Here is a 12,507-nt window from a genome sequence, read left to right on the forward strand (position 1 = left end):
ACTGTGCCTCCCTCTGATCAGCCAAGACCACTAAGCAGGGCAGCCATGAGCATACATCTGGCATAACTCAAGTGCATGATTCAACATCTCAGCTCATACATACATATACTGTCCAAACTCTGTCTCAACCCTTGTCAATCTGCCATACCCCTCCTCTCACAAGGGGCCAGATAACTCATATCTGCAACAGACATCAAGCAGTAGAAAGAGAGATAGATGAACAGATGAGGAGCTTACCAAAATCAGCTCGTGAATCAGCACTGGAGGAAGCAACGGTACCAATCTGTACTTGCAGGCACTTGTTTCCACAACCCTGCTTCACACGCATGCACGTACTTGTCTGTACCCTCCTCCTTGTGTTCACTTCTATGCTGTCTTTGACTATACAGATCTGAAAAACAGCCCCGTACCCGTGGGATACGTGCCAGGAGTTGTACTTGCAAACGCCGCCTGCTGTCTTGATACTGGTCGCCTGCGCCGACTGCAACAGAGGAGGTGCCTACACCTATACTTGCTGTTGTACAGCAGACACCACCTGTACCTGACTGTACGGCCACCTGCCAGCAGTCGTACAGGTGTCAGAACCTGCCGTACAGCCCCTGTCAGAGCCCACAGCCCCTGTACTTTCTCTGAATGTCTGCGCCGACTGCACCCAGTGAAGAATCTGCAGCAGATTACAGCAGTCCACTGTACTTGCAATCGTACAGTGCTGTACGGACTGCACACGTGGGGTGTACGGCTGAATCTGCAGAGGAGAAAACAGCAGCAACACAGTTCCAGCAGTCGACTCCTTCTTTACAGCTTTTCCACGCTTCCCCACATGCAAGTATGCTCCACGATTTCCAAAAGGGAAGAGAGAGAGGGAGGAGAGAGAAGCACACACTCCAAAAGTGGAGTGGCCTCCTCCCCATAATAATCCTAGGGCCCCCAAACTTTAAAAGTCCCTAGGGGCCACTAAGGCCTAGGGGCAACTTTAATAAACATTAAAGTTTAATGTTCTAGTTCCCCCCCTTCACACCTAGGGATGTCCACACATCTTTAACTCTGTCCGGGCACCCCCCATGTGAATCACTCAATATTCTGACTCTGCAACCACCATGCCCACACTTGTGCTGTTCCATTTTCACAGGGCCATGACATACCCCCCTCTTGAAAAATGGCAAGCGTCCTCGATTGCATTCTGGTGATAGAGCAAAATATCCAAAGTGAAATATACAATATGGCAAGATCAGCGTCCCAATCTCTCTAAGCCATACACATGTATCAACATTCACTGCAAACCAATGGCATAGTAATAGTCCAAGTTGTATACCACTGTGAACCATACATATCCACAAAATCCCATGTGACTAGTACACATATATCATAGAAGTCTCATAAACAGATGTACTGTCAGCGTCAGTACCTTCGGGTGAGATAAAAACTGCACCAAGCGACCTCTAGATGTCATCTGAGCCTGTCTGTACCAAGGGAGTGGAGGTGCTACCCCCCTCTTGAGCATCAGGTAATGCTTCAGACCCATGCTCTGCTGAACCTGAATGAGCCACAACAAGAGTCGGCTCTAACTCAAAGGCATCGAGATAAAGCTGCAAAACCTGAGGTGAATCTGTTAAGTCACCTTCCTCCATCCACTTCGCATCCATCGGTGAATAGTTGTTGAACTTCACAAGATAGCGACGGGAAACTTTACCTCGTACCTTGCTTTCTTTATGTGCCAGTATATGCTCTCGAATCAGAACCTCATCAAGTTCCTCAACTTCCGGCTGAGCCTCATCTGATACATCCTCAGACACATCCCCACGGAAAGGTCTAAGAAGACTCACGTGAAAAGCATTGTGAATCCTCCAGTGATCTGGTAACTTCAAACGATAGGTTACCTCACCAATCTTTTCCAAAACCTGAAAAGGCCCATAATAACGCATGCTCAACTTAGGGAATAAGCGCTCTTTACCCTTCATCTTCTTGAGTCTAGCCTTTTCAAAGCGCAAAAGAACCCAATCACCCAATGCAAACTGTAAATCACGTCTGTGACGGTCTGCGGCTTTCTTTTGCTTCTGCTGAGTTTTCTGGAGTGCCAACTTAACTCTCTGATAAGCTTCATCCAAGCTCTCCACATACTGATCAGCCTCAAAGATCTTATCCTTTGTATGCAAAATGGGTGGTACCTTCTTCCCTCCTTCCACAATCTCAAAAGGCGCCTTGCCTGTTGAGTTATGTACAGTGTTGTTATATGCAAACTCCACCAAAGGAAGATACTTTTCCCATTGTTGCTTGTGCTCTGACACATAACACTTGAGAAGATCCAACACTGTAGAGTTAGCCTCTTCTGACTGACCATCTGTCTGTGGATGAAATGATGATGAAAACTTGAGAGTTGTACCCATGTTGTCAAACAACCCTCTCCAGAACAAACTCGTCATCCGTGGATCACGGTCACTAATGATAGACGTAGGCAAGCCATGATACTTGAAGATGTTCGCCATGAACAACTTCACCATATGATCCACTTTGATCGTCTTACGCACGGGAATGAAATGAGCCTGCTTACTGAACCTGCATATGATAGTCCAAATGCCATCATTTCCCGTTTGTGTGCGTGAAAGATCAAATACAAAATCCATGGCAATGCTCTCCCAAGGTCTATCTGGAATAGGTAAAGGCTGTAATAACCCTGGTGTCTTTTGACGGTCAAACTTTACCTTCTGACATACGATGCATTGCCTCACAAAGGCATCAACATCTCTTCTCAAGGTTGGCCAATAAAAGAAAGTCTCCACTGCTTTGACCGTGGCGTCAATACCTCTATGACCTGCATACGGTGGAGCATGACTTTAAATCATAACCTTGAGTCGCAACGGCCTGGTAACACACAGTCTGCCATGCATCAATAAAAACCCATCTCTGAGAGTATAGTGCTCATGCCGCTGACCCTCAGACATCTGATCATACAACCTTTCAAAGTCCTTGTCATGGGCATACTGCTCTTTCATTTCATCAAGCTCATGATGATAAGCAAGTGAAACTGCAGAGACCTGTGGCTTGCGTGACAAAGCATCTGCCACTACATTCTTTTTGCCTTCCACATGCACAATCTGGAAGTGAAACATTGACAAAAAGTTTGCCCAACGCATATGCTTCTCTGAAAGCTTAGTCTGCGTGAGGAAATATCGCAAGGTCTGATGATCTGTCTGCACAGTGAAATCAGCCCCAAGCAAGTAGTGTTTCCATGTAGAAAGAGCGTGAATTACAGCCAACATCTCTTTCTCATAAACCTGTAAATGCTTCTCAGCATCTTGCAAAACTCTAGTCTCATAGGCTATGACATGTCCCTCTTGCATGAGAACTGCACCAATGCTACTTCCACATGCATCACACTGGACAACAAAAGCCTTTCGGAGGTCCGGTAACACCAATACTGGGTCCGAAGTAAGCTTTTCCTTGAGCTTTTTGAATGCTGTAATTTCCCGATCAGCCCATCTAAACGGAGTTGCCTTCTTCGTCAAAGCATGAAGAGGCGAAGCAATTTCAGCAAAGTGCCGTATGTACCGCCTATAATAGGAACACAATCCTAGAAAGCTGCGTACATCATGCACGGTCCTCAAAGCTGGCCAATTAAGTATTGCTTCCACCTTTGCTGGATCCATACGGACTCCATGCGCAGACACAATATGCCCCAAGAAATGTATCTCTTGCAAAAAGAACTCACTCTTCTTGCCATTAACAACCAACCTATGGTTTCTGAGTTCTGCAAACACAATGGCCAAATGCCTTCTATGCTCTTCCTCAGTTCGTGAATGCACAATCATATCATCAAAGAATGTGCCCACAAACTCTCTATGAGGCCTGAAAATCTTGTCCATCATTCTGTTAAATGTGGCAGGCGCATTCGTCAAACCAAAGGGCATAACCAAGAACTCATACAACCCAAACGTGGTTCGGAATGCTGTCTTATGCACATCCTCGGGTCTAATGCGTATCTGATGATACCCGCTTTTCAAGTCAATACGACTAAAAACTGTGGAGCCCTGTAAGCGGTCCAAAATGTCATCGATCCTCGGTATGGGGAATCGATTCTTGATGGTATTCTTGTTCAGTGCCCTGTAATCAATACACATGCGCCAAGAACCATCCTTCTTCTGCACCAAGAGCACAGGTGAGCAAAAGGGTGATGAGCTAGGCTGTATCAATCCCTTATTCAAAAGCTCCTGCACCTGACTCATAATCTCTTCCTGTTGGGCTGTACTAACACGGTACGGCGGTCTATTCGGTGGAGTACTACCAGGAATTAGATCTATGGCATGATCTTCTGGCCTCTCAGGAGGTAATTCTCCTGGCAATGACTCGGAAAAACAATCTTGAAACCCACATAAGAAATCAGTCCTGTCCTTATCTAACATAGACAAATTAGACTTAGACTCATCATCCTGTGCATCCTTTATATAAATCAAGTACGCGGAAAGATGCTTTTTCATTATTACTGATGAAATCGCCAAAGCGGATACAATAGGAACAGATTCCCCTTTGAGTTTTACATCCAATACATGTTCTTTCCCTCTATGAGTCAGAGTGATTTTCCTATTGTAAGTATCCACCACCGCATGTACCCTGTGGCACCATGGCATCCCCAACAAAACATCACAGCCATCCAAAGGCATGATGAAGAACTCTTCGCTGTCCACATAACCCTGCAAATGAAGCCGAAGCTTCCCAATGATAGGAGTAACGGGTTCTGCATACCCTGGACAAGCCATATTAGCCTCATGTAACGGTCCCATCTCCTCTGCGCGAATCCCCAATCGGCCAGCCAAATCTGGCGAAATGAAGTTTGCTCTAGCACCTGTGTCAAAGAAGATCAAGGCATTCTGGTCTCTCACTTTGCCCCATGCCCTGCACAACTCTGTTGTTTCACCACCTGGCTGTTCCCCCACAAGATCAGGAACTAAGCCTGCAGAAGGCTTTGGTTTCTTTGGCTTGGGCTCTCCTTTATTGTCAGAGTCCTTTTGGGACTTTCTTTTGGGACAATTGAATGACGTATGTCCCTCTTCAGTACAGTAAAAACATTTATGAGCATCTCTCAAAGCCTGTCTTTCCTCAGAAGTCCTCTTGGGCATTGGCAACTTCTTATACTTCGTCTCTGAAGACCCTTTAGCATCACGAGAAGCATGCCCAAATTTTTCAGCTTTCTTGCTCAATTTTTTACTGCCTTTAAACCCAGATGATCCACCAGTGAGTAACGCATTAGCTGTCATAGCATTTTCAATCATTTGTGACATGTTCGTTACTCTTGTCTTGATACAATAATCTCGTACCTCTTTGGGCAGCCCACAACAATACTTCTCTACCTGCTCAGACAGTGGCACCGCACGATAAGAAGTCACTGGGAGTAAAGCTTCCCAAAACTTCTTGTTATAATCCTCCAAACTATCACACTTTGAAGCATCCAACTTGTGCCATGCGGTCATAACATCCACCTCAAATGTAGATGTGAGCCATACGGAAGAGAAAACCTGTTTAAACTGGACCCATGTAGTGGGTGCTATGCCCTGCAAAAGAAGAGTAGACCACCACTGCAAAGCATTGCCCGTGAGAAAAGTGGTAGCTTTCCTCACCTTAGAGGACTCTGTGTAATTCCCATCAGAAAAAGCAGCATCAAACTGCTGTAAAAAGGTAAGTGCTTTAAGTTTATCCTTGGCCCCACTGAATGTATCAAACTTCACTGCAGCTCCCCCTTCCTTGTAATCCTTCGCCTTTCCCAAAGGCGTTAGATTATCATATGGAAGTGGTTTCGCAAGATTGCTGCCCCCAACATTTATGCCCATCATTGGGTCAACATTACCCATTCCCACACCAGGCATACCATACATTCCAGCCATGTTTCCAAACATTCCGTTATGCATACCTGGCTGCATACCACCAAACATATTGCCTTGCATCCCAGGTTGCATGCCTCCAAACATATTTCCTTGCATACCGGACTGCATACCACCATACATATTCCCCTGCATACCAGGCTGAAAATTAGCTCCAAAAGGCCCGTGCATACCCATGCCTCCCTGAGGGTAACCCCCAGTCATAGATTGGAACACCGAGCCACCACCAAAATAACCTGGATGCATATTCTGCTGAGGAATAGGTGGCTGTCCATAGAAGGAACTCTGAGAGTTTGCACCATAAGCATGCTGCATGTTCGGAAACTAGCCAAAAGATGGTTCCTGTGGGATGGCACCACTATGACCCTGTGGAAGATTCTTAGAACGAACCTTTTTCTTCTTTTTCTCGGGCTCTGTGCGGGGCTCTATGCGGGATCTCATAAATTCAGCAAATCTCCCACTCTGTGTGAGCTGCATAAAAGTATCCATAACACTAGCCAAACGATCTTTGAACCGAGCATCATCATCCTCTTTACCATGCACATCTTCTGGTTGTGTTACATCCTCATAAGGCTCAACATCTGCAGCCTGTTCTCCTGCAAAAATATCCTCAGATACATCTCTCTCAGGAGAAGTCTCTTGCTCTTCTTCTTCATGATAGAAGTACTCATCCTCTGTATCAGACATGTTTGCTGAATTTTCAGCGATGGCTTTCTTCAAAGCAACCACGAGCTCACCCCCTTCAGAAAGTTGATGATTGGTCCCGGCAACAACGGAACCTTGAAACCGGCCTCTGATAGAAACCAGAGTGCGGTAGACTAGCAGTCACCCGTCCACTTGTAGTCTAGATATGAAAACAAAACAGATTGGAGCTAGAGTGCCCAAATCTGAAAACAAGGCGACACCTGTTGGCCCCAAAGCTTGGCGCCCCTTGCGGTATTTCTTTATTCAATTCCAAAACTATGAATGGCTGAGTACAACAAAAATCAGCCAAGAGATTACACCTGTATGTCCAATCTGATGGCCCACAATACCTCTTAGCACAGAGGATCTATGCACACAGATCTGTGTTTCACAATAACACACTGTGCCTCCCTCTGATCAGCCAAGACCACTAAGCAGGGCAGCCATGAGCATACATCTGGCATAACTCAAGTGCATGATTCAACATCTCAGCTCATACATACATGTACTGTCCAAACTCTGTCTCAACCCTTGTCAATCTGCCATACCCCTCCTCTCACAAGGGGCCAGATAACTCATATCTGCAACAGACATCAAACAGTAGAAAGAGAGATAGATGAACAGATGAGGAGCTTACCAAAATCAGCTCGTGAATCAGCACTGGAGGAAGCAACGGTACCAATCTGTACTTGCAGGCACTTGTTTCCACAACCCTGCTTCACACGCATGCACGTACTTGTCTGTACCCTCCTCCTTGTGTTCACTTCTATGCTGGCTTTGACTATACAGATCTGAAAAACAGCCCCGTACCCGTCTGTACTACCTCGGGATACGTGCCAGGAGTTGTACTTGCAAACGCCGCCTGCTGTCTTGATACTGGTCGCCTGCGCCGACTGCAACAGAGGAGGCACCTGCACCTGTACTTGCTGTTGTATAGCAGACACCACCTGTACCTGACTGTACGGCCACCTGCCAGCAGTCGTACAGGTGTCAGAACCTGCCGTACAGCCCCTGTCAGAGCCCACAGCCCCTGTACTTTCTCTGAATGTCTGCGCCGACTGCACCCAGTGAAGAATTTGCAGCAGATTACAGCAGTCCACTGCACTTGCAGTCGTACAGTGCTGTATGGACTGCACACGTGGGGTGTACGACTGAATCTGCAGAGGAGAAAACAGTAGCAACACAGTTCTAGCAGTCGACTCCTTCTTTACAGCTTTTCCACGCTTCCCCACATGCAAGTATGCTCCACGATTTCCAAAAGGGAAGAGAGAGAGGGAGGAGAGAGAAGCACACACTCCAAAAGTGGAGTGGCCTCCTCCCCATAATAATCCTAGGGCTCCCAAACTTTAAAAGTCCCTAGGGGCCACTAAGGCCTAGGGGCAACTTTAATAAACATTAAAGTTTAATGTTCTAGTTCCCCCCCTTCACACCTAGGGATGTCCACACATCTTTAACTCTGTCCGGGCACCCCCCATGTGAATCATTCAATATTCTGACTCTGCAACCACCATGCCCACACTTGTGCTGTTCCATTTTCACAGGGCCATGACAGTAGTACTCACATGAGAGGGTGAACGGTCATCCATCTTCAATTAGCAACCTTAATGTAGAGTTATCCTTCGAAACTGGATTAGTATTCCACCAAGGTATGAGCGAAGAAATCGGGCTCTGATACCAATGAAACCGAGGTGGGTGGTGCAATCCAAATTTCTAGGAATTTTAGACCTCACATTAAAGACACTAACTACAGATAGCTTTACCAGTTACAACCACACTCACCCACACTCATCTTAATGACTATAAAAGATTTGGGAAACTTGACAACACAATGGGTCCGGAACGGCCCCTAAATAAAACTTTATTATAGGGAGGATTTACAGATACATGTAGAGGGTGCTCTTGCACCGGATTTCCAAGTACCAAAGATGAAAACAATATAAAACAAATCCTCCGCCCAAGCCCAAGCAAGGGGTGTTTCCATCTTCACACCAATCTATTGTGGATCTCGTAGGAGAAGCCCTCTCTCACATAGTCAACTATGTGGATCTCACAAGCTCTCCTAGTCTCAGACTATGTCCTCGAGAACTAGGCTCATCTAGTCTTCAAACATAAATGGGGAACGGTTACTTTGTTGTACCACTCTTTATGCAGCCAGTATGCAGTCCAACGTAGTAAACTGCCTTATAGGAAAGGTGTAAAGGAGGTGACCAGCTGTTGCCTCTCCTGTGTGAAACAGAGGTAGGTAGCACGATGGGGCCTGCCACTGGTTCAGTTCTGAGAGAAGAGAAGGATTGATGCTTGCGATTCAGTCTCGCTTGGGAGCCATAACGATGTCCTTCATTCAGCCTGAGTGAGAGAGAAAGGGAGAACTTTGAACACTTCAGTCGGCTGGCGTATAAGAAAGAAATGAAAATGAAATGAAATGATATATTAACGTCTTCAAAAGGCCAAAATGACCTATGAGACCAAAAAGGTTACAACAATTGGTGGATCTGATACAATGTCTGTGGATCTGAAAGAGAGAATATCAAAGAAGGCTTTTGGCCGCCTGTGAGAAATAATATGAAATGTTATATTAACGTCTTCAAAAGGTCAAAGTGACCTATGAGACCAAAGTTACAACCATCGAACATTTTTTTTTTGTTGTGCAGCTGGCTCAGCCCAATCGGTGAGAGAGGAGAAAAACAGCCCGCATCCCTCAGCCCATCGGTGAGAGAATGATTCAATCGTTGGCCAGCCATCCTCTTTCCCTCCATGTCGACCACCATGCTATAAGTGTGTGAGAGCTCCAGAAGCTACCCACGTAGCCATTGATGTCCTTTTTATTTGTTGTATTTCAAAACACCACAAGGCTTCGTAAATGACAGAAGTCTTTCTATACAAATGTATTAAAAGTTTGAGTGCCCATTGGGGTGTTCACACCCATTTTTAATGTGGGTGTGAACAGTCCACCTTATAAAAATATAACTAAGCTTTAATCATGTTTTTTGAGCCTTTCGAAGGCCAGTTTTGGTGATTGCAAAAAGCCAATCACAAATCAACAAGCAAAGGCATCCACACAGTCTTGTAGCAAGTAGTTCTGGGCGTCTCCAACGCTATGAGACTGCACATAAGCAAGCATGCAGGACAGAAAACAAGTCATGCATCTAAAACATCTTTTATCTTCGCACATACACAAAATGAAGTGCATATGCAAATATACATTGGAAATCCTCCGTTCTCAAGCCATGTATCCCACTCAGGGATCCAGTCATACTTGTCACACCTCCAAGCCTACTAGTCACACTAGCACTGCCAGAAGGGATACTAATCATATCAGCAAAGCTCTCATCCCTCTGGAAATACTAGGCCATGTCACAGGACTACTAATCATATCAGGTGAGCCGAAACATTGGACATCCCAAGGGTGATTCCCAGTCAAACCGGTGTCCAAATGCATAGAAAGGTCCAGTGAGAATCTATCTTTGCATTTATTTAAGGATACCTTGTTGTTCAGGGAGCCAAATGGTGACAGTATCTCTCTTAGACTGACTCAATAACTCACTCACATAGGCCACTTAATAAATAGGTGCCATAAATAGGCCAAGCCTCTAATAACTCATCACCTCCCGATTTAGATGCCTAATTACATCCCCTCAGTTAACCTAACTCTGCATTAGTCGTGTTAACCTTGCTGGGGCCTTGGAATGCAACATGCAATTGCGCTGTTCATCCATGCATCTTGAGCTAACCTTTACCTTGTTCAAAGCATTTGATAGTGTTTTCTTTTACAAATAAAAGAAAATTGGAAGCTATATAATCATTAGCAGCCAAGAGTACCTTCTAGGAATAACCATATTTGCTCCTCAGACACTTCTGCGATGTGTCTGTGTATGTGGTACAAAGTCAATTGTAGTATTCTTCGTTTGAAATGTACCCATAAAGCCTTTGGTCGTGTGCCACCATGGTGAGCTCCTCCGAGTCAAAATCAGTTCCATTCACTTGAAGTTATGGAGTTGCAGAGGTTGCCTGTGAGGCTGGATGATGATGTACAGGTTGTAGACCAAGGTTGGAAGCAGGAAGTGGAGACCACACAAGTGCAAGGTTTTGTGAGTATAAATGTTATGGCTAGTATGGTTCAAAATGCTTGCTTGTTGATGGCCATTAGTGAACTGGCCATGTCTTTATTGTGTTGGGGTGGAAACTTGTTAAGCATATGCTATGCCCAAGTGGTGGATGAAGAGTTAGGGGTGCTGTCTGATGATGAAGATAAGAGCGGTGATGAGGTGGATATGGTCAGGGAACAAGTCCAAGAGATTGAAGTGAAGCTGCCGCTGGTCAGCCCTGTGTTGCTAGATGAAATATCATGCTATATGCAGGTTGTTGCAGTGTTTGTTGTAACAGGGGGGTTGGCTTTATTAATGTTGCAAATAGGTTGCACCTTGTGGAGTCAAAATTTATCGAACTAAACCACGGACATGCATTAACCAATGAAGTATGTTGTGCATTAAGAACCGAGGAATATATACATGATTTTAACCGCAAGTGGTTGTTAATACAAATCCAGCATCATACATGCCTCCAAACCCATATATGACTGCACCGGCATACATGCTTCAGACCGGAACACCACCACCACCTTTAGTGAGCGAGGCAAGGGTGGGGGACATTGTGACAAGTGTGTTGGGAAAATTTAAAGAGTCTTGTGATCTTGGCTGTATGTCTCTTTCTGATTGCGAATAGATCCACTGTTGGGATCTATGATGTCTCATCTCAGTCACTCGAGCAGCCCTCTCAATTCCAACCCTAGAATGGGGATGAGGTGCTACAGTGAAGAAAGCTTTCAAAGCCCGTGCCCGAAAGTAGTCCACTGTGGTCTTGAATAAGGAGGTGATGTGAGTCTGTGCGTGCTTTAATTGCTGTTTTCTTATTAGCTTCTCTTGAAGTGCAAGGAGGAACTGAACTAGGCATCTGTGATCTGGATAGTGAATCAAGACTCGAGAGCAAGGGGCTCAAAAACCCTCCTAAAAGGCAATATTATCTACTTTTCATCTTCTAATAGACTGGGATGTGAAAGGTAATGCTTCTTGCACTCGATCTCCTCTCTCATAAAGCTATACATGCTATGGGCTGTCCATGACAGTGGATCACAGTAGAACCTCTTCTCAATTCTCAGATAGTGTGAGCGGTCTACTCGACCGATGACAATCCTTGAGTGCGACATGTACCTCTCTTTCTCTCTGTGGATGTGCTCAAAACATTTTTAATAAACATTCCATGGATACATAATGCATCTTAAATGATATTGTTTGTGTTGATATCCCTTGTGCATCCACATGGGATCGGACCAAATATACTGATTGTGTTCTGTACATTTACTGTATGTAAAATATCTATTGCATGGTCCAACATAAGTCAGTCTCAAAGCAAATTTTTCTTGCCATTTTGCTCCTCAGTTTTACAGGGTGCAAGTTGGGATACAGTCGCCACAAGGGGTGAGCACGTTGCGCAAAGTTCTAAGGCGATTTAGCGACTTTTTGAACCTTCATGCATCGGTATTGGCTTGTTTTCTCTTAAAAAAGAAAAGAAAAGAAATAATGGGTATTGTCTTTCAAGCTCATGCCCCCTTCTGGAGGCAGCATGCTGCGATAGCCGCTGGGGTATTTTAAATCTCCTCTAGGCCTACATATGGTGACTAGAGTTTTGATATGAGAGCTGGACACTTTTTGTTCTGTGATCAGATTTGACATTTCAGCTCTTACTACTTTCTTTGATTTTTATTTTTAGTACCTATGATGATGTATTTCATGGACATGATGTAACCTTTTGGTCTCATAGGTCATTTTGGCCTTTTGTAGACGTTATTGATTTGTCTCATAGGTCAAGTTCGGCCTCTAGTAGACGTTAATACAGCTTTCTTTCTTTCTTTCTTTCTCTCAGCTGTAGTTATGTGGCATTAAGATGAGCAAGAATC

General features: G+C 44.9%; 1 protein-coding gene across 2 annotated transcripts in view; it reads left to right on the plus strand.

Annotated features, from left to right (window-relative positions):
* LOC147621903 (PX domain-containing protein EREX-like) overlaps window positions 1-12,507 on the plus strand; it is a 76,309-nt gene that overhangs the window by 44,346 nt on the left and 19,456 nt on the right. Inside the window, exon 3 of one of the 2 annotated variants that reach the window (XM_086822920.1) lies at window positions 11,990-12,088. The exons of the other annotated variant lie outside the window; for it this stretch is intronic. Coding sequence (XP_086679046.1) covers window positions 11,990-12,088 — 99 coding nt within the window. The remainder of the gene's footprint in view (window positions 1-11,989; window positions 12,089-12,507) is intronic. 2 annotated transcript variants of the gene reach the window in all.

Source organism: Cibotium barometz, chromosome 29, assembly GCF_041138505.1.
Source record: "Cibotium barometz isolate CiBa-2024 chromosome 29, ASM4113850v1, whole genome shotgun sequence".
NCBI lineage: Eukaryota > Viridiplantae > Streptophyta > Polypodiopsida > Cyatheales > Cibotiaceae > Cibotium > Cibotium barometz.